The sequence below is a fragment of the Mixophyes fleayi genome, chromosome 6, assembly GCF_038048845.1.
Source record: "Mixophyes fleayi isolate aMixFle1 chromosome 6, aMixFle1.hap1, whole genome shotgun sequence".
NCBI classification, from domain to species: Eukaryota; Metazoa; Chordata; class Amphibia; order Anura; family Limnodynastidae; genus Mixophyes; species Mixophyes fleayi.
The window spans coordinates 189,020,537-189,044,692 of NC_134407.1; the positions used below are offsets into that span (position 1 = coordinate 189,020,537).

Sequence of the window (24,156 nt, forward strand, 5' to 3'; positions counted from 1 at the left end):
TTTTCCGGCGGGTTTGAAAAACCAATCAGATTCTAGTTGTTATTTCTTTTTTACATTCTACAAAATGCTAGCTAGAATCTGATTGGTTGCTATAGGCAACATCTCCACTTTTCAAACCCGCCAGAAAACTCTCAGCTTGATACATTTACCACCTAATCATTAATGTTACAAAATAAAATTCACATAAACACAGACCCAATTCACTTGTGGCTAGTTGATACTACAGAGCCATTTAAAAGGTGGGGAAAGGACATTATAGACCAACTTAACTGGTGGCTAATGGACATTACAGAAGCAAATTCACTGGTGACGAGAGGATAGTATATACACTGTTCCCTACTTAGTTTACTATTTTATTAGTCCAGTGTAATCGCAATAATTGGTAAACCCTCCTCTCTCCACCACTGCTGGCAATTTAGTCCTGGTTATTACAATGAATAAATAAAAAGAAAAAAATGAAGGAAAGAGGAGTGGAATATTATGACACCTTTATAGAGGAAGACATTGTAGTATCAATTGGTTAATTATTCTTGTAAACTAAAGTTCTATCTATCTATCTATCTATCTATCTATCTAAAGCGTTGTAACATAGATAATATCAGAGCTGTGGGGGTTAATTAGGAATGGTAAGTCCAGGCTGTCTATAAAAAGCACATCTGGGCACTGCAAGCTAATTAGACAGCTAAATATTAATTAGCAGGCTATTAAGGAGACGCTGCAACCTAATGAACTTGTGATGGCTCATTTGCGGAGTACTGATAAGGGGGTTATCAGACTCAAGCTCCTGTCGGGGGTTATGTATTTCATATAGGGAGGGGGGCTCATTAGAAGGTGGCTTGAAGATAATGCCCTAACACAGAGGTCATAACAGCAGGACACTGAGAGACAGCTAAACCGGAGAGATGCTTTTATCTTTATACAACTAATGTTCTTAATGAACAGTGTGAGGGATTTCTCATTATGACTCTTTTTTTTGTGCTTATTTCCCTTCCTTTTCTTCCTATCTTTCTACCTCTAACCTTTATTTCCTTTTCATGGCTCTATCATCTCTCATGCACTCGCCACTTACCTCCTTGTCTGTTGCCGGTGGGTATATAGACACTCTTGATATCTTACTAATGTGAGAGAATGCCAGAATTATGCTAATTAGTTACCAGTGACTGAGACCCTACATGTGGCAGAGGAAATTCATCTAATACAAGGACGCCAATTGGCTTCAAGCTCCCCTACGGCACATTCGCTCAGCAAATTATCCCATTGCTTAATATACATCTAATGTTCAAATTGTCTTCTAAATCTTTTTCTTCAACCTCATAGATATATTCTGTCTTTCTATTCAGTTTGATTTGCTTCATCTATTTTCTTCACTTGTCAACAGCATTTTTCAATAGGGAATAAAAAGCCTGTTTTGGTCTGGATGGATGTTTATTTTTTTTATTTTCAAAAAGGCCATAGGCCATCCCCCATACTGTGTCCAAGAGCATGGAAAAAATAAGGCAGTATTGATCTAAGTAAAAAGGGCCTAGGTCCTACGAGCATTTGTTTAGAATTCCATTTGCGTGAAAAGAATTTAGGAGCATATCTGGAGCGCTTTGATGCTTTACCACTGGTTTTGCTCTGTCACTGCTCCCTTTTTTTTCCCCAGTAGCTCTGCAAGCATCTTTAACAAAAACTCAAAACAATTAAGCCTCTATTCTGGATAAACTAGCACCCATGGCAACTATTTGCCAACCTTGAGTGAAAGGACTTGGGAACAAAATCTTTCTCTAGAGACTTCATAACTCGTACTTGCCATTAAGCTATTATTGGTATGTATGATGCATAAACAGAATTAGCAATTAGATATATGGGGAAAGCAAGTTTATTGGAGTCTGCGCCGCTAAGATTGTGACCAGTGCTGACAAAAATTACATTTTCTTTGTCCTCCTTCGCTCTAATTACATCCTATCTATTTTTATTTCCCATTCACCCGTTCCTCTGTTACATTGTCCTCTACTTCTTTTTCTCATTCTATCCCTTCCTCTCGCATACAGTCCCTCTCAGTAATAGCTTGTGAAGTCCCTGCATGCACCCGCTCCTGTCTCTGTTCTCCTGTCACATTGTTTTTTTCCCCTAAATCTCCCTGGATATGTAATTCCGTAGCTGTCTCTTCCAATCTTCCAGCTGCTGCTCTGAAGCACGCTCTCCCCTCTCTTTTACCTTACTTCTTTTTCTTGCTTCCTGTCTACCTTCCTCAGTCTCCTCTCTCTATCCTCCTCTGCCTCAATAACCGTTACAGCTTCTGCACATACTTCATCTTCCCTTCCATCTGTCTCACAATGCTTACACCCCCTCAACCTCCAGTCTTACCTTTTGCTCATGACTTTTTTCCTTTATGTGCTGTTTATATAAAGCTGCTTTGTGTCTGTCGAGTCTCTTTATAGTACCTCTCCTAAACTGAGACTTTTCCCATTTCTTTTTTTATTCTGTCTCTGATCATTTTACATATACTCCATCCTTTCTTCCCGCTGTCACAATATGTATCTCCCTTATGGTTTGTTGTCACTCTCCACAATGCGCTTCATTTCTGTCTATATTTATCCAGCATTCCCCTTGTTATTGTGTCACCTTCCAAAAATAAAATAGCATAATCATGTGGCATTAAAGTATATCCATGGCATATACACACAGTGAACCAATCTCTCAATATTGAGAATGAAGCCTATCAGTTCACAAGGGTTTAGTGACATCACTGAGCCAAAAAACACAATTATAATAATAATTATTACCTGGTATTTACATAATACCGACATATTACAATACCTCCGTGATGGCACTGGGTCTCTTCAATTATTAGGGTGCATTCTGGTGAATTTGGTTCTGTCCATAAAATTACTTCCTCCCCGGTGTCGGTAACAGGTACTTCTCAACTGACAATATAAGTGAATGCTTGAAGTCCAGTATCATAACAAACCTTACGATATTTGGCATTGTATGAAACTTTAGTATCTACCTCATGCTCTGTAACCAGTTCTTCTATACATGGAAAGGTTCTAGTAGGTTACCAGGTTACTAGTGTATAAAAAAGATAGGTTTCCTTCATGAACTCCTGTTTTTGTAAATGATAATAGTAGATTTGTTATATTATATTAAGTATTTTCTTTATTTTTTTTTTATAAGGACAAATTGTGTTTGGAAACCGTCTTAAACTTGACCCTCAAAGTAAATGGCTTTCCTTTCTTGCTCTAAAACATAGTGATTTCTCGGCTATCTTGTCTACTCCATTTTTTGACCTATTTTTAATTTTTTTCTTTGTACCCCTGTGGTTTTCTTTCTGTTTCTCTGGTCGTGCCTTCTTTTGTCAACCTTTCCATGTGGCAGAATATACCCTAATAGCCTTTTCTTTAGTCTGCACATAACTCCTGTCTCTCTTCCCTCAGTGCAGACAGCTTTCATTCCTGCTGCTGCAGACTTCAATGCCTTCATCTCTTTATCCCTCTCCATTTCTAATCCTACCCTATTTTGGTACACTCTGCTACCCCTCTGCTTTACTTTCACCCACTGTCTTCTCCTTTCCTCCCCATGCTGAAGACTATTAATCTGCTTCTGTCACTTCATCCTCTACTTATGATATTGCAGAATATGATGTTTGATCTCTTGCTTTAGTCCTCTGTAGACAGTTTTACTTCCCTCTTTCATTCTATCACTCTCTGTCTCCCTATCGCTCTCTCCAACTATCTCTCTCCCCCTTCTCCCCATGCTGCAGGCTGTTCCCCCTCTGCATGTATCAGCTTTTTACGGCTCTGTTGACAGATGGTGCGCTGCGGCCCTTGAAGGGAAACTAAATACTACAGCTAAGGAGCTAGAGACGGGGGGAGTAAGAGGGGGGAGAGAGGAGAGAATTGGAGGTAGGAGAGAAAGAGAAGGGGAGAGAGAGATGGAAACAGGTGTGTAGGAAAAATGAGAAATATGAACCTGCTAATTTGTTTTTTTACAGTGTGATCCCGCCAAACAAATTAGCACAATGCATGCATGGTGTTTTTACATTAGCATTCAGTTACAGCAAAAACTACATATTAGTGGGCCTTATAAAACAAGGTGCACACTATGGGAAAAAAATATACATACTGTAAATGCTATACAGCAAAAATAATAATTTGAAATAAGGAAATACTTATTGCAGAATGACAGTAGATGCTTCGCATGTACACTACAGTGACGGGTGATAGGACAGGCTTACTCTGCCACCCTGTCCTTTCTGTCTCAACAGTATATCTGTGGATTTACTGCTTTATCTTGGCATCAGTAACCTGTCGTTACTGACCACGCCTACTGGTGTTACTCCACTTACCAAACACTCACCGACTGTAAGGGGCCTATTTATTATCAATTGGATTTTTGCCACGTTAATTATCTGTCATCGCAGCGATGAAACGTGAATTAACAGGGCAATTTACTGTTGAAGTAATGTCAGGACAGTGCATCTGATAAGAGGCTGGCCTTACAATGAATTATCTTTAAAGTTTACTCCAGGTTCTGACCCGGAGTCTTTACCGCCCACGCACGACCTCAGGTGGCGCATGCGCAGAGGTCATTTGCGTAAATTAACACAGAGGAGACCGGGAAGGCTACCAGATAGATCCAAAGATCCCTCACCTGAGATGCTCTCCCCAAAGGATTGAATGGCTAACGCCATCGGGGTCAGGTTCCGATAAGCTAAGCTTTTTGGAGCTTGATACATTTGCCTACACTGCAGTGCCCTTTGAGTATTATGGGTTTTGCAGTATTACGTTGTAATTTTTCTTTTGCAGGAAATATATCCGATATCGCCTACATTAGGCTTTTCTGAAATAGTAAATTTACTTAAAAATGCCTAAACCCTGCGGGTAAACCTGTTTCTGCATGGTTTAGGGCTTGATAGATAGGCCTCTAAATGTCAACTGCACACCAGTTGTAGCCATTGCCACCACTAAGCTCCTTCCCCAGCACCTGTAGCTGCTTACATTTGGGTGTTGGGTATAGCTGCTGTAGCACCTCTTTGCTGGTGAGTTGTGACTGGTTCCTCCTGTCCACTTACTTTGGATCAAGTCTGCAGTGTAGTGCCAGGATTCCCAATATAAAGACCACGGAGAGTAATGTGAATGAAACAAAGTTTATTTTAAACACAGGTCACACGGGTAAGAATGGGATACAGTTAATAGTAAGGCTGCTAACACAAGTACATAGAAACAGTTGAAACAGGATCCCAGGATTACGAGGTTAGCTGAAGAACAGGAGTACTGGATACCTGGCACAACAGTTTAACTGTAGGTAAAGGTTTGTCAGAGTAAGCAGGTTTAGCTGAGGAGCTGGAGACCTGGCACAACAGGATGACTGCAGGTAGAGGTTGTCAGGAAATACAGGGTACTTGCAGAGAGATGATCACTTGGTAATGCAGGATATTTGCAGGAACATATGGAAATACAAGCTACTTGCAGAGAGATGAAGTGCAGGCACAAATAGACTGGATTACCAGGTTTAGCAAGGAGGCACAAGATGATTCTTGGAAGAATCAGGCAAAAGGAGGGTTAGGCAAGCCAGGGGTCAAAAGCCAGAAAATCCACAATAATGCCATGCCAGGGAGTAAGCAGGAGCAAGGTCATATGAAGCCGGAGTCTGGATCACAAAAGGAGATAAAAACTTGGGAACAAGCAGGAGTCAAATACCAGGGAGCAAGTAAGGATCAGATCACAGGAGTTTTCACAGGGGGATGACCAGCAGCAGTGAAAATTGATGGACTGGCTCCGATTGCTGGGGAAGACAGTCTCTTAAAGGCCAAGCATAGGTGATTAGAATCCAGGATTAATAATAAAGGCTTGCAGTCAGGAACAGATGAAGGCACAGCAGCACCTAGGGAGGAGATGCAGAACTGCAGTCAGGGGCAATTCGTGACAGGTAGCAGGTGGAGCATTTACTCAGGGCACTGGGTTCAACACAGGACAGCCGAGCAATGGAATAGAGTTAGCTCTTATACGTGGGTAAAAGGATTACAGCAGGTAATAGGTAACATGCAATATCTTGTAAGCAGAATTGTGTTTCTTGCTCATAAGTAGCCCTTACAGGGACTGCTACACATCAGTATGTAGTGCTGATGATCATCAAGAAATACAAGATGATATACACTTTACATGGGGCTTTAATGCCCTTTGTTTACAGAATTTACACACATGTTGGCAAAGGGTAATCCAGCCCCCTCTCCATCCTGGCACCACTAAGTGTGAGCTGGGACATCACATCCAATATTTAGCATCAGGGGGTAACTCTAGCCACAGGAAGCAATGCATCATCCAAATTTGAATTTAAACACAGATTACAGTATTCTACACTTTAACAAAGAATCATTTGTATACTTCACCACGGGGACACTTCCACAGGACAAACATAGAAACACAGTCCAGAAAGGGTTGGGCACCCCCTGTATATGAATGCAGTTAGTCAAGGTGATGTATCCCCCCTCCCTTGGTCAGATGCTAATTAACATTGGATTTTCTGTCTAAAACTGTTGCAGAAACAAGCTGCCTGCAAAATGTCATACTATCTCAGAAATCAATACACTCTTTACATTTGCAATGATATACATCAGGTGCACTGCACCATTAATAGGAATAAATTCATACAATAAGTTATCTCTTCATATTCTTGTGTAGGAGAAGGTGGTTACAGCCACAGGCGTTTTTTTCAGTACTTCAAAAACGTTTAATGTTAATGTGTGCTATATACCAAAAAGCACAAGTACTGTATACATCAGATCCAGCATTCCACTTATACCATCCATGTAGCATCACATGTCATCCTATATCCCAGGTTTAGATAGTGTATGACAATGCAGTGACCACAACAGTGGGAGAACCATTGGTTGCCCATTAATGATATTGCCTCACAGGTAACCATATATTCAGTGTGCCATTATTAAGCATTAAATACCTCTGTATGCCCAATTGTAGCATTATACGTCTCCCTATAGCGCAATTAAACATATCAACCTAGAAACATTGGTTCCTCTTTTTTTCCCCTGTACCTCCGGACGGGTACATTTGCAGACTGTTAGATTTGCTTGTTCTGACTACACCTTGACAGATGCAAGCATTTTGTTTTTAGTAACATGGATTATCCAAAAAATGGTTGTGGGATTGTAAGACTCCAGGTTAGTACCTTAGCTGAGACCTCAAAGTACAAGTGTGACATTTTTTGGAACCCCAAAAGAGGTGTTACCCATTAGGATGAATTATGGGGAACCTCAAAAACAGATTAGGAGACCTCAGTTACGGACGGGCCCATAGGTTGCACACCTTGGTGTAGAGTAGCGCAAGTTTTTATTGTGATTTAATGTAGGGGAGTCGAGATGACTTGCAATAAATACTTAAAACAAGCTGTCCAATAGTTGGGTGGGGCAATAAGTAATCAGGCTTAAGAAAATGCTAAAATGCTTTATATAGCGCCACTGATTCCGCAGCTACGTTTTACCTGCAAGTTTTATATATGACTTGGTTAATCTGGGGAATTAGAGGTAATTGTTGTACTGTATATATTATATTTTACTGTGATTTACAATTGAAGGCATTTACAGTACTGTTTGTGTGTTACAGCGCTGTTCACAGAAATACCACATGATGTTAGTGCACAGCCTGGAGAAGATGTAGAAATGGCATGTTCCTTCCGTGGCAGTGGTGACATTCCCTATTCACTGGAAATTCAGTGGTGGTATATCCGCACCCACAAGGATTGGGCGAATAAGGAGGCATGGGCAAACAACCAGGTAATGGTCCTTCAGATAAGTGTGGGTAAAATGTTGATGTAGTCTTGTGCAGACACTGAAAATATGAATTATCCCAGACACTTCCCCAAAACGTTATTAGCAGGGACAGAACCTTAACCGAGAAATTTATCTCCATAAAATTCCAAATGTCCTATTTATTCTTTTAACAGCTAAACAATGAAATGAATACCTCTTTTTTTTTTTTTTGCATCAATATTTTTATTCAGCATTTTCAAAGGTATATGGGCTACAGAAAAAAAAGGGAAAGGGAAAAGGACATACAAAGGGAAGCACAAAGGGAATCACTCAGTTGAAATAAGGCTTATAGTATCAACAGTATATATTTAAGAATGCAGAAATACAACAAGACATATTAGGCTACATTTAGATTGTCTGAAAACACTTCCAACATGGGAAGGGTACCAGGAGATGAGAACTGTTCAGTGGGCTGAGGGGACTCTATAAGAGCCGCTGGAGAGTGAGTTAGTGGATAATCGGAGGTATCTTGGGGAGCCCCAGGGCCCTCTGTGATGTATTCATGCCACCTAAACCACCTCATGATGGGGTTGATGCAGATGAGGAATAGGGCACATCTATTGTTTCCATCTCAAAGCTATATTGTATCTTAGAAATTATTCGGGTGATGGTAGGGGAAGCATGAGACTTCCAATTTTGTGCTATTGTTGCTCTAGCGGCTATCAATATGTGGCCTAGGAGGTAACGATCTTGTTTTGGAATAGAGGTTGGGTAACCATGAAGAAGAGCTAGGGCTGGGTCTGGAGCAACAGGGGTGGTTAAGACAGTAGAGATCAAGGCAAGTACCTCACTCCACAGCAGCTGAAGCACCGGACATGACCAGAAGACATGAAAAATATTGGCTATTTGGTCACATTGGCGCCAGAAAAATTTTGATTTACTTGGCCAGAACTTAACTGCTCCGGGGTAAATTACAGCTGGGTGATAAGTTTGAACTGCATCTGTGTATGGTTAATACATTTTGACATACGATGAGAGGTTACATAGATTTTTTCCAATTGTTGCTCAGTAAAAATGAGATTCACATCCGTTTCCCACTGGCTTTCTGTAGGGGTTTTGGCGGGGGGGGATCAGGGAGTAGATGTAGTGATACCAGAACGTTATTCCGCCTCTACTACTACGAGATGAGGGAGTAGGGAGTCTTAGGGACAGTTCTAACCCAGTGTCTAAGTTGCAAGGACCTATATGTCTCCGAGGATGGCAATCTATAGCAATCCAAGAGAGAAAAAGGAAGGAAAAGGCCCTGGGCAAACAAGTCTGATAAGGAAGAAATCCCCCTATCTTTCCAAACGGCGAGATTTAAATCTGAGATAAGTTGACATACTTCTTGAAGGGAAAGATTACAAGATGGAAGTTCAAAATCGATATGCAACCCAATAATCCTATCCCACACCTGCATGGCCCAGAGACCTTTTTTATGTGCAATACAAAAGAGAAGGTTTTCACTGAGTTTTGATTTCCTAGGTCTACATTGAAAACTCAATATTTGTTTAATGTTACAATTATAAAGAATAGTATTTCAGGCACAACACATTTAATTTTGTGGAAAACATCCCCGACCCCCATCTTATCTAACAAAGCCCATAAAAGACAATAGAAAACAATCAATTAATATTCTCATTAGCGGTACATTACTTTTTTTCTTGACCAGTTCTAATGCACTGTCTCCAGTACAAAGCTGCCCAGTATACAGCCTACAGTTCCAATGTATACTGCCAGTACCAAGCTGCCCAGTGTACAGCCTCCAGTTCCAATGTATAGTGTCAGTACGAAACTGCCCAGTATACAGCCTACAGTTCCAATGTATAGTGTCAGTACAAAACTGCCCAGTGTACAGCCTCTATTTCCAATGTATAGTGCCAGTACAAAGCTGCCCAGTATACAGCCTCCAGTTCCAATGTATAGTGCCAGTACAAAGCTGCCCAGTATACAGCCTCCAGTTCCAATGTATAGTGCCAGTACAAAGCTGCCCAGTGTACAGCCTCTAGTTCCAATGTATAGTGCCAGTACAAAGCTGCCCAGTGTACAGCCTCCAGTTCCAATGTATAGTGCTATTACAAAACTGCCCAGTATACAGCCTCCAGTTCCAATGTATAGTGCCAGTACAAAGCTGCCCAGTATACAGCCTCCACTTCCAATGTATAATGCCAGGACAAAGCTGCCCAGTGTACAGCCTCTAGTTCCAATGTATAGTGCCAGTACAAAGCTGCCCAGTATACAGCCTCCAGTTCCAATGTATAGTGCCAGTACAAAGCTGCCCAGTATACAGCCTACAGTTCCAATGTATACTGCCAGTACCAAGCTGCCCAGTGTACAGCCTCCAGTTCTAATGTATAGTGTCAGTACAAAACTGCCCAGTATACAGCCTACAGTTCCAATGTATAGTGTCAGTACAAAACTGCCCAGTGTACAGCCTTTATTTCCAATGTATAGTGCCAGTACAAAGCTGCCCAGTATACAGCCTCGAAATCCAATGTATAGTGCTAGTACAATGCTGCCCAGTATACAGCCTCCACTTCCAATGTATAATGCCAGGACAAAGCTGCCCAGTGTACAGCCTCTATTTCCAATGTATAGTGCCAGTAAAAAGCTGCCCAGTGTACAGCCTCTAGTTCCAATGTATAGTGCCAGTACAAAGTTGCCCAGTATACAGCCTCGAAATCCAATGTATAGTGCTAGTACAATGCTGCCCAGTATACAGCCTCCACTTCCAATGTATAATGCCAGGACAAAGCTGCCCAGTGTACAGCCTCTATTTCCAATGTATAGTGCCAGTACAAAGCTGCCCAGTGTACAGCCTCCAGTTCCAATGTATAGTGCCAGTACAAAGCTGCCCAGTGTACAGCCTCCAGTTCCAATGTATAGTGCAGGGCCGGATTTACCGCTAGGCAACCTAGGCACCTGCCTAGGGCCTAGCGGCTCTCGGGGGGCACAGCTGGGGGGGACAAGAGTAATTTTTAAAAAAATGGAAAAAAAAAATTTGGCCCCTCCCCCGACTCGCGGCACCCCCCCGCGACTCGTGCGGGGGGGGGGGGGGGGGGTGCCGCGAATCGGGGGAGGGGAGGTTGGGTGCCGCGAATCGGGTCCCGGCAGCCTCTTCTCCTCTCAGTGTCTCAGTGATAGAGAGAGGAGGAGAGGCTGCCGGGACCCGACGAGCGATCACGTGACTCATTCTTTTTTTTTTTTTTCTTTTACATCTGGACTGACGGAGGAGGAGCAGCGTTCAATAGGAAGGTAAGTTAAACAAGGGACAGAAGTGATGGTGAAGGGGCACAGAAGTGGTGATGGTGAAGGGGCACAGAAGTGGTGAAGGGCACAGAGATGGTGATTGGCACAGAAGTGGTGGTGGTGAAGGGCACAGAGGTGGTGATGGTGAACGGCACAGAGATGGTGATTGGCACAGAAGTGGTGATGGTGATTGGCACAGAAGTGGTGATGGGCACAGAGGTGGTGATGGTGATTGGCACAGAGGTGGTGATGGTGAAGGGCACAGAGGTGGTGATGGTGATTGGCACAGAGGTGGTGATGGTGAAGGGCACAGAGGTGGTGATGGTGAAGGGCACAGAGGTGGTGATGGTGAAGAGGCACAGAGGTGGTGATGGTGATTGGCACAGAAGTGGTGATGGTGAAGGGCACAGAGGTGGTGATGGTGAAGAGGCACAGAGGTGGTGATGGTGATTGGCACAGAAGTGGTGATGGTGATTGGCACAGAGGTGGGGATGGTGATGGGCACAGAGGTGATGGGGAAAGGGCACATGTGATATTGTGAAGGGGCAAAAGTGACAATGAAGGGGCACAGTGTGATGATAGAGGGACAAAAGTGACAAGAGCACATACTTGGATTTATGCGTATTATTTTTGCAAACAACTTAAGTAAGTATTTCTGCCCTGACTTCAATATTTATTATGTTGTTTTGACCCAACTACTTAAAAAAACGGGATTGTTTGGTAATTATTTAGGGGTGCCTTTTTCTGCAGCAGGGTGGCCTTGCTCTTTTCACATGTTAGGTACGCCCCCAAAGATGCAAGCCACGCCCTCACCTCCTTTGGTGGCGTGGCGGCACATGCTTTCATATCTACTTAACTATAGGGGTATATGGTAGGCATGCGGCGGCACATGCTTTCACTTCTACGTAACTATAGGGGTATATGGTAGGCTGCAAAAATATAGTGCTATGGATTGTTTCAGGGAGGGGGCCCAAAAACAGTATCCTGCCTAGGGCCCTATGAGGTCTAAATCCGGCTCTGGTATAGTGCCAGTACAAAGTTGCCCAGTGTACAGCCTCTATTTCCAATGTATAGTGCCAGTATAAAGCTGCCCAGTGTACAGCCTCCAGTTCCAATGTATAGTGCCAGTACAAAGTTGCCCAGTGTACAGCCTCTATTTCCAATGTATAGTCCCAGTACAAAGCTGCCCAGTGTACAGCCTCCAGTTCCAATGTATAGTGCCAGTACAAAGCTGCCCAGTGTACAGCCTCCAGTTCCAATGTATAGTGCCAGTACAAAGCTGTCCAGTGTACAGCTCCAGTTCCAATGTACAGTGCCAGTACATAGCTGCCCAGTGTACAGCCTCCACTTCCCATGTATACTGCCAGTACAAAGCTGCCCAGTGTACAGCCTCCAGTTCCCATGTATAGTGCCAGTACAAAGCTGTTCAATATATATTTACTTCTACAGCACACACCATTTAATATTACATATATTCTCACACTATATTTGTGTGTACAAGCCTCCACTTAAAAAGATAGAAAGGAGAATTGGATGGACCTAAAAGATAATGAGATAAGTCATATGCATGTTCTATATTTGGTACGCGGCTTCTATATCATTGCACATGATGGTGTCTTTTGAGTAAAATATTATACTATTAGGTGCCCTCTTTGTATATTATCTGTTTTCAGATGGTTATTTTTGCTGACAATTGATTTCAATGAAGGCTGATATTTCTTGCTCCAGAGGAAAGGACTGATCTATGTAAACTGTGACGTTCTTATTAACAATATTCTTTTATATGTTTTGCTAATGTGCATTTAAATATAATACTTTGCAACGCAGGTAGTGTGTGCAGAAAGTAATGATGCAGATCAGGATAGCGATAGAAAGAATGGCCTTCCAAAATGAGGCTATATCTAAGCGGTGAGGGAAACAATTAATACATAAGGTAGTGGAATAACAATTCTAAGTGCTCATGGAGAAGGGTTGGGTACCTTATTCCGATGCTTCAAACAGCGACATGGAACAGCCCGTCAGCCTCATAATACTGACAGCTCCAAAGAGAGACTTGAAACTGTTCAGACAAATGAACATCCCGGCAGTGTAAAATGGGGTCAGTTTCAAGTGCCCAACTACAATTCGTGTTGTGGTGCTTCTAATTTAAGGAGGCGCCGGTTGTAGAATGTTGTAAGCTTTCTAAAGAACATTGTACAGCCGGCGCCTCCTTAAATTAGAAGCATAACAACATGAATGCTAGTCGGGCACTTGATACTGACGTCATTGTACACTGCCGGGATGTTCATTCGTCTGAATAGTTTCAAGTCACCCTTTGAAGCTGTCAGTATTATGAGGCTGTCGTGCATCACACCTTTGGTTTCATTAATCATGTCGCCGTTTGCAGCGTTGTGATAATCAGTACCACCGGTGAGCAAAATGTGTGTGGCTGCTGAAGGAAAAACATATTTTTTAAATGTACGGGTTTACTTTGTTCCAAGAATCCCGGCGACGCACTAGGCAATGCTGCAAGCTGTGATTGGGGCTGGTTACATGGTAGAATCAGACCGCTGCCTTCTGGAGCGGTTCTGCTGCAGTAAATTTTGAATTTGGCGCCAGTTGTTGGATGTTGGCAGCCTGCCCATGCGAGCACAGTGCTTCAGAAACTACCATGCAGACAGGGAACGTTTGTCAAGTTTAAATCTGCTGGATGTGATTCACAATAGAACCTGATTCAGATCCCAAACAGTAGAAGAGGACCCGCAGTAGGTAAGTCCCTAAGCATTAAGGTTCATTGTAGCATGTCTCTGTTTTCGTTAGTTACTAATTTGGCTTCTCTTCAGTACTTTTATAGAACCTGGAGAAAGAAAGGCCAGCAAGATACAGAGAGTGTGTGGAGCTTGCGCAAGTCTCTAATGAAGGGACTGAAAGAATGTTTTCTGTAGTATGTAGGTCACAAGGGGAAAAAGCCAATATCTGAACAGTATAATAAGGAATTTATGGATTGGATGAAAGAGGCATTTGCTGCTAAAGATGATATATGTGCCCTGCAAGGGTTAAAAAAAAAGCCAAGATCTTTGATGACGAGGCTAAGAAATTAGGTGTAGCCCCTAAAGTGGTTGCCGCAATAGCAAGTATGTCATCCAGAACTACAATAACTATTCAGAGATCCCATGGATAAGAGTTGCATGTTTCCTTTGGAACTGCTGTGAAGTCTGTGTGGTTGTGGCCTCAATGGTGAGAGCACTTAGATTATGGGATGAGATATAATGTCTGTGTGAATCATCACTGGATACCATTGCTTTTTCAGCAAGGACAATGGCCCCAAAGGGGGTGTCTGTGCCCTTGGCAGCAGATGCTCAATCAAAAACTAGCCTGACCAGTATTTCACAAAAGTCCTCTGAGACTAGGTCCAAACACCTTCCGCAAGACAAAGGGTCTAGGTACCCTTCTTCAGCTCATCATCACTTCAGGTATGTGAGGAGTTTTAAGCCAGGCAGACCAATATGGTAGACAGAATATGCCAGCTACTTCTAAGCAATCTTTTTGGACTTTCAAGAATAAGGAAGGGAAAGGAAATCAGGGAACTCATAAATGACTTTACCAAGATCAGCCTCCAGTGTTACCAGTAGGGGGCAGAATAGCTTTGTATGTGGACCCACTCCATCACAGATCAGTAGGTACTGAACATTGTAAAAAATGGGTACAAGATATAGTTTCATCAGTATCAGAAACCTTTTTGTTCAATCAAGAGTCCCATCTGCCAAGACAGAGTAAATATCTCTATGAAAGTCTGCAAATTTTAATTAAGTTCAAGTATCAAGTGTCAGTTCCTAGCACACCAGCTGCAGACATGGTGACAAGAAGAAATGCAAAACTTACCAGGATTCTTCATTCAAGACAGGGATCCAAAATCAGAGGCAGAGATGTCCTAATGATTCCTTAGACATTCCAGTCTGGTCTTTGAGTCTTCTGTCAGATCTACTATTCCAATGCCCAATTCTGCATTCAAATCCAGAGATGCTGGCTACCATGGCATGGAGATTGAGCAGACCTTGTTCAGAACAAGATGGGTATCAGAACAGGCAATCTGTACCTTATTACAGGCAAGGTATAAGAACTCTTCATATATCTATCACAGGATTTGGAAGAAGTTTATTGCCTGGTGTGGCTCTAGACTGAACCCAGTAGAAGCTACCATTCCACAGATCCTTGTCTTCCTTCAGGATGGTTTCAGCAAAGGTCTTGTATTACCTACTTTAAAGGTACAAGTATTAGAATTGAGCAAATTCTTTGACACTAAGATAACCTCACAAGATTTTGTTATATGATTCTTCAGTAGAAGTGAAGAGGATTCCTTTATCCATCAGTCCTCCTTCATGACTGAATGGTATCTTAATTTAGTTCTAAATGCACTGACGTCTGACCCCTTTGAGCCTCTGCAGAAAGTCTCCTTGAGATGGATGACACAGAGTAATTTTCTTGATAGCAATTACAATGGCTTGCAGAGTGGGGGAGTTACAAGCACTATGGTGCAAGAAACCGTTTCTCAATATCTACTTGGATAAAGTAGGACTGAGAGCTATGGTGGTTTCTAGAATCCACATTAATCAGGAAGTGGTGCTGCCGTTATTTTATCCACAGCCAAAAGATGATAAAAAACAAAAACCTGCATTCACTGGATCTAGTGAAAGCAATCTCCATATATCTGTCTAGAACAAGAGGACTCAGGAAGACAGAACAGCTACATGTACTTTGGCCTGGGACCTGAAGAGTGTATGGTCCCTCTAAATAAACCATCTTCAGCTGGAACAGAGAAGTTATTAAACAGGCCTACAAGGGTAATGGTTGTAAGTTGCCAGAGATCTTCAGTGCCCACTCAACTTAAGCAGTGGCAACATCTTGGGCAAGCAAGGCTCTGTTTTTTTCAGCACAGTTTTTCAGCTGGGTGGTCATTTATTCATACTTTCACTAGTCACTATCATCTGGATATTCTGTCCCCCTTGGATGCTCAGCTTGAAAGAAATGTTGTTAGTTCAGCTTCCAAATATATATTTTTTAATTTGCAGCATATCTGGCTGACTTTGTTCATTGTGTGGGCCTCCCTATTGTATAGCTTTGGTGCATCCCATAGTCATGGCTGCCATGGAGTCCAAACTAGACAAGAACAGATTATTTACCATTAATTCCTTTGCTTCTTGAGACTCTATGGCGGCCCAATTTCTCACCCATGCTCAGAGCCAGATTAACAATAGGTTTAAAGGGGCTACAGCATAAGGTGCTGCTTGTCTGGATCCTGGACTATTGGGGCCCTGTTTGTAGAAGGGATAATTAATATTCACATCTTGGAAAGCTGAAAACACTAGGCCTCACTCCCCCCACCTAGTCCTAACATTAAATCAATAGTACCCAAATGTAGTAAATATTCCTTCATCTCCCACATCAATTTAATAGTATTTACATTTAATAAATGGGCCAATTTCCCCTCCAGACACATTCAAAGTTGCCTCAGCTAGCCCAGGGGCGGATCTAGACTTTATGTTTGGGGGGGGGGGGGGATTTTGCATAATCACGCCCCTCCTTTGCTCTGATTGGCTGGCCTGCGTTAACCCCGCCTTCTGCCCGCGATTGGCTCCGCCCCCTCCCGTTGTGGTCGCCGGCTGGGACCACTCTGATTGGCTGGCCCACATTTAGCCCCGCCTCGCTTGCGCTTAGCCCCGCCCCTCCCGTTTTAATCGGCGGCTGGGACCTAGCTTTTTGCTGCTAGGGGGGGCGAAGGCCCCGATCGCCCCCCCCTGGATCCGCCACTGAGCTAGCCCCAACATTAAATTATTAGCCCGCACATTTTATATAGATATAGCTCCTACAATATATTAATAGGCCCCACCAACCTCACATTACATTAATGCCCCCTACATCTACTAAAGATCCCCTACTGTACATAAATTCTACCTCACCAGCCCCACATAACATTAATAACCCCCATCCTGCCCCCACATAAAATTAATACTGCCCCAACAGCCCCCACATAACATTAATATCCCGCCCTATTTTCCATATAACATCATAATATTTATAGTATATTTATAATATAGCCTTCCAGTCCCCCACTTAACTGCCCTCCTTTCTGTCTCCCACCTACCTCCCTCCTCATCGCTCTCCTCTCACCCCCCCTCCGTCTTTGCCTCCGCTCTCCCCCTTTCCTCCTCCTACCCTTGCGTCTCTGTCCGTCTTACCCTCCCCTTAGATTGTACGCTCCTTCGAGCAGGGCCTCCTCTCCTCCTGTTCTCCACCACCTTAACTCTGCTCTCCAGCTCCTTGTCACTTCCGTGAGGCCCTTCTACCCCTCTAGCTACCCCGCTGGGGCTCTCGCCTGTCATCTAGCTGTACTTTGAGCTTCCGAGTTACTGTGCTTTTTGTTAACTGTTCCGTGATGTCTCACCCTGTACCGTATTTCTGTCTGTCCCTGTACGGCGCTACGGATACCTAGTGGCGCCCTATAAATAAATAATAATAATAAAAAATAATAATAATATAATATCCTCCACCCAACACACTTGCTCTTGTAGGAGAAGACTCCTCTGTGAGGCAGGGTGGGGAGGGTGGTGAAGTGTTGCTAGGTCTATTTCTGTACTGACCAAAAGAACAAGCTTATACACCAACCAAATACAGACCACTAACTTTACTGGGTCAAAGCCACCTAGGCAAGAATACCCTGCTCCTCTGCTATAGACTTTTGATCAGTGCATCTTTACTGCTGTTCATGTATTGCATTCAGCCATTGGAATTCACCCACTTGTAATCCAAATGTTTTGCCTGAATCTCTGATAAAATACCAAAGCAAAGACTGGAAGTCCATCACCAGTCCATCACCCACTACATGAAGAGCTTGCCCATACCCCCGTCCTAACCAGTCTGTGTCACACACGCTCCCCTTCTTATTAGTCTGTGCCCCTCATGCCTTTCCTCACCAAACTGTGCTCCACCTCACCTTGTCTGCTCTGGAGCCTGCTCAATGTACCATGTGACTGCAGTAGTCACATGATATGGTGATGTAACAGTGACCATTTTGCAGAAGGGAAAGAGAGAGACATGACAGAATTCAGTTCCTGCAGTGAAAAAAGTGTCAGAACACCATTCCCAATGGCCAGGGGAGGGCTGGCAAATTTTAGCTCGGGGAGCAAGACTCAGCAGCCTATTAGAAACATTTTAAAGGAAAGTAAATGCGGGTGGCCCAGTGACTCAGCTCATGGTAGCTCACTATGGGACCAGCCTGGGGGGGCAGATGCCCCCTGCCCCTGGCCCAGCCTGCCCCTGCCAATGGCAATATGACCTTCCCCCTTACTACACTCCTGCTCCTGATTTTACATAACGGACACTGTTTAAAATAATAAATAAATGTAAAAACCAGGTAGTGTGATACCCCCATTGACAGCCTTATATTAAAGAGCTATACATCCATTTCCAGCCATATAATGTACATATACTCCCCACTAATAGACATATATTGCACAGAGATAACCAGCATTTACCAGTGACTTGGACAGCCACTTAGGGCTATTTTAAACCTTAATGGCTGCAAATGACCAAGTGTATGGGCATAAACAGACTTCCAACCCACATCGGATGTACAATGAGATGGATGGTAGATGTGGCCAGTCGATGTTCACATCTCACTGCGTATACTGTCCGAGCACACTAAAGTAGATACATCAGCTATAGACTATTCCACTCTTTGTACATATATGTCTAAATCTAGGAGAGACCTGGGGGGTAAAAGTATCAAGCTGCGAGTTCCCGGTTGGTTTGAAAAAGTGGAGATGTTGTCTATATCAACCAATCAGATTCTAGCTTTCATTTTGTACAATATACTAAATAAATAGTAGCTAGAATCTGATTGGTTGCTATAAGCAACATCTCCACTTTTCAAACCCGCCAGAAAATCACAACTTGATACATTCACCCCCTGGCCTGCTGATGATTTGAGTAAACCAGCTGCTGGGCCCATTTATATGGAGCTTTGCTCCTTAAGACTAGTTTTTAGTACAGAAATACTGCTGCAAATACAATCTAGATTTAACAAAGAAATAAAAAAAAAGGCACTAACATGTTATCTCCCAGTAACTTGCTGATAACACTGACTAAATATAAACACCTTTCACGCTGAATCTACATAATCTATATGCATGGCACACGGTATGAAACAGCATTGTAAAAATTATATCCATGCCAAAGGCAACATACTGTTATGAGCATAAGGCCGGGTAACCTTTATTGCTATACCCCTGCGCATTAGTTAATTAATTGATGGCGGGGAATACTAATATAGTGACTTGTTCATGGTTGCAAGGTTTCAGCTCTATAATAAGAAAAGACACCCATCAAAACGCTACGGTTTGGTGCATTGATCACTCTTAGCCAATTCTTTCACAGAAGACATTTCAAAATGGTACGCTATAGACGCAAGTTCTTTTACAGTGATAATGTATCTTTAATGATGGAGTTAGTCATAAATATTAAATTTGTAATCTTCTTACAGCTTAGGTCGTGTTCCTTAATTCTGTCTCTCCCAATCTCTGTGAGTAACTGTGTGCTTGGATAAGAGGCAGTAATAGAAATACTGTACTGGGTAATTTAATGATAGATGCTGTCAGCAGAGAGCTGATAACAACTGTTAACTCAAACGTCGACTAATCGTAGAAGGATAGAGGGAGCATTAAGGGGCAATGGCAGGCACAGTACGAACTTGTCACAATTTTGGTCTATGGCCAACCATAGTACAATCTATGTGATTCTAAATGATCATTATACAAATCCTATCTACGTCTCTCCTCCACTCTCATCACATCCTCCCATTCTTGGTTACAGGATTTTTTCCGGGCTGCACCCACTTTGTGGAATTCCCTCCCTCGCACAGTAAGACTTTTCTCTAGTCTTCAAACCTTCAAGCGTTCACTGAAAACCCACCTCTTCAGACAAGCTTATAATATTCCTCAACCACCATCTTAATCTCCCTTAATTACCCTATTACCATCCTCTACACTGCTAACGCAAGACAACAACCCTCTGACCAACATTGCCACACACACAGCCCCCATCTGCTTTTACAGCCCAGCTTAAAGGGCCCAGATTATTGATGCCAAATAGCCGCATTGTGATAGTGAAGGGCTGACAACATTTGGCACAACTAGATGGCCCATTGAACAGTGTTTTTGGCCCATTCATAACTGAGTTAATACCTCTATACTTGTCATCCAACTTCCAGGCATATTTGATGGTTGACAACTGGATTTAAATGCTGTAAAATAGAAGATATTAACTTTTGTGGACAGTATATGGCGTTACTATACTTCCAAGGCAGCACGTTGAAGTTTTCATTCTTTACCATTCAGTTATTTTAATGGTAAAGAATAAAAATTAAGATAACATTAAGATTACTTTCTTTTTGGTTACATTTTACATCTCAAGTGTGAATGAGTCATGGGGTATATTTATCAAGCTGCGAGTTTCTGGTGGGTTTAAAAAAGTGGAGATGTTGCCTATAGCAACCAATCAGATTCTAGTTGTCATTTTGTAAAATGTACTATAATAAATGCTAATTAGAATCTGATTGGTTGCTATAGGCAACATCTCCGCTTGTCAAACCCGCCTGGTTACTCACAGCTTGATAAATATACCCCATGATGTCATCTCCCACTCCCACATTATACATTGCTATTCCCACTCCCACATTATACATTACTGCTCCCACTCCCACATTATACATTACTGCTCCCACTCCCACATTATACATTACTGTTCCCACTCCCACATTATACATTACTGTTCCCACTCCCACATTATACATTCCTGCTCCCACTCCCACATTATACATTGCTGCTCCCACTCCCACATTACACATTGCTGCTCCCACTCCCACATTACACATTACTGCTCCCACTCCCACATTATACATTGCTGCTCCCACTCCCACATTATACATTACTGTTCCCACTCCCACATTATACATTGCTGCTCCCACTCCCACATTATACATTACTGATCCCACTCCCACATTATACATTGCTGTTCCCACTCCCACATTATACATTGCTGCTCCCACTCCCACATTATACATTACTGTTCCCACTCCCACATTATACATTACTGCTCCCACTCCCACATTATACATTACTGCTCCCACTCCCACATTATACATTACTGTTCCCACTCCCACATTATACATTACTGCTCCCACTCCCACATTATACATTACTGTTCCCACTCCCACAGTATACATTGCTGCTCCCACTCTCACATTATACATTGCTTTTCCCACTCCCACATTATACATTGCTGCTCCCACTCCCACATTATACATTGCTGCTCCCACTCTCACATTATACATTGCTTTTCCCACTCCCACATTATACATTGCTGCTCCCACTCCCACATAATACATTACTGCTCCCACTCCCACATTATACATTACTGCTCCTACTCCCACATTATACATTACTGTTCCCACTCCCACATTATACATTACTGCTCCCACTCCCACATTATACATTACTGTTCCCACTCCCACATTATACATTGCTGCTCCCACTCCCACATTACACATTGCTGCTCCCACTCCCACATTACACATTGCTGCTCCCACTCCCACATTATACATTACTGTTCCCACTCCCACATTATACATTGCTGCTCCCACTCCCACATTATACATTACTGATCCCACTCCCACATTATACATTGCTGTTCCCACTCCCACATTATACATTGCTGCTCCCACTCCCACATTATACATTACTGTTCCCACTCCCACATTATACATTACTGCTCCCACTCCCACATTATACATTGCTATTCCCACTCCCACATTATACATTACTGCTCCCACTCCCACATTATACATTACTGCTCCCACTCCCACATTATACATTACTGCTCCCACTCCCACATTATACATTGCTGCTCCCACTCCCACATTACACATTGCTGCTCCCACTCCCACATTACACATTGCTGCTCCCACTCCCACATTATACATTACTGCTCCCACTCCCATATTATACATTACTGTTCCCACTCCCACAGTATACATTGCTGCTCCCACTCTCACATTATACATTGCTTTCCCACTCCCACATTATACATTGCTGCTCCCACTCCAACATTATACATTGCTGCTCCCACTCCCACATTATACATTGCTGCTCCCACTCCAACATTATACATTGCTGCTCCCACTCTCACATTATACATTGCTGCTCCCACTCCCACATTATACATTGCTGCTCCCACTCCCACATTATACATTGCTGCTCCCACTCCCACATTATACATTGCTGCTCCCACTCCCACATTACACATTGCTGCTCCCACTCCCACATTATACATTACTGCTCCCACTCCCATATTATACATTACTGTTCCCACTCCCACAGTATACATTGCTGCTCCCACTCTCACATTATACATTGCTGCTCCCACTCCAACATTATACATTGCTGCTCCCACTCCCACATTATACATTGCTGCTCCCACTCCAACATTATACATTGCTGCTCCCACTCTCACATTATACATTGCTGCTCCCACTCCCACATTATACATTGCTGCTCCCACTCCCACATTATACATTGCTGCTCCCACTCCAACATTATACATTGCTGCTCCCACTCCCACAGTATACATTGCTGCTCCCACTCATAGTATAAAGTATAGCTCAGATAGTTTGTATTTGATCCCTTTGTATTAACCATGTCTGTTTGTCCCCCACCCCCCACCATACTCCTGTCTCAAACCTGCTCCTTGTATTATGCATGTCTCTTTTGACTATTGACCCCTCCTTTTGCCGCTCCTATCTCCTTTGTTACTTGGCGTCATGTCTGCACTGTTTCGTCTGCCCCATTTGTCTCATTTCTGCCCTCCTCCTGTTTCTTCCATGTCTCTTCTGCCCACTGTCCCCTTGCCTTGTCCCATACTTATTAAGTAAAAGAAAAAAGATTTCTGCCCCTTGTCTGTTTCAATGCCTCCCCTTGTCTGTTTAACTTCATATGTTACCCCTCAGCTCTAGCCATCCCAGAGCTGGATTAAGGCTCTGGGGGTCTTGGTGGACTTAAAACAGGGGGTCCCTATGGTCTAATATCATTTTAAACAACTACATGGGCACTACTGTGTGTACTACTGCTAGGTGTCACATAGCTGTCCCTGCACAAGCAGGGCAATATAAAGTGGTACATATCTCCCAACTGTCCTTGCAGTCAGTCCAAATCCTGATTAAGTGGGATAGTCACCCAAATTTGGAACTGCCCCACCAGGTTCAGGACAGTTGACAGACTGTCTTCCTTTGTCCTACATGTTCTAGCAGCGTTCACCACCTGTGTACTGCTGGTGTCTTAAGCTCAGTTTCTGCTCATCCGGATCCTGGAATGTTGGGGTCCTATTTTGAAAAAAGACAGGTACATAAAATGTAAAAATCCCCAACCAGCCCCACTGTTAAATCAATGGCACCTACGTTTACTGTTTAGGCCTCCCTGCAACCAGCCCCATCTATTAAATTAAACAAAATTAATAGTATTCACATCTAACAATTACCACCCCCTACCCAACCAGCCCCAACATTAAATTAATAGCATTCCCATTTACTAAATTAAAATTCTCTTCTCTCCCTCCCAAACATTAATAACATTTACATTTAATGAATATATCTTTTTTCACACTCGTCCCTGATATTAAATAATTCATATTCACATTTAAATAATAGCCCCCAAACCACCCCAGCATTAAATTAAAGGTCCCATAGCCACACCTTAATTATAATCCCCACTATTAAATTAAATGTGAGTGATAATTATAGGAGATGCCCGATGTAGACTGGAATCTGCCAGTTGCTAAATCAATCAGTAGTAGTGACATTCTAGATTGCTTCCACTGGGCATCTCTCAAGCAATTAGTAAGGGAGCCAAGACACAAGGAAACAATTCTAGCATTAGTTCTCACATACATGTCTGTAGGAGATAACATGGTGTCTAGAGACCATCGGTCAGTTTGGTTTAATATACAGACAGCAGTAAAGTGGAACCGCACCAAAATAAAGATTTTAGATTTTTAGAAAGGTCCTTAAATAAGAAATCACTTGTGTGAATCAA

General features: G+C 42.8%; 1 protein-coding gene across 2 annotated transcripts in view; it reads left to right on the forward strand.

Moving 5' to 3' along the window:
• VSTM2L (V-set and transmembrane domain containing 2 like) overlaps window positions 1-24,156 on the forward strand; it is a 49,239-nt gene that overhangs the window by 15,705 nt on the left and 9,378 nt on the right. For both annotated transcript variants that reach the window (XM_075177650.1, XM_075177649.1), the window contains exon 2: window positions 7,605-7,774. In XM_075177650.1, the coding sequence (XP_075033751.1) occupies window positions 7,605-7,774 (170 nt within the window). The remainder of the gene's footprint in view (window positions 1-7,604; window positions 7,775-24,156) is intronic.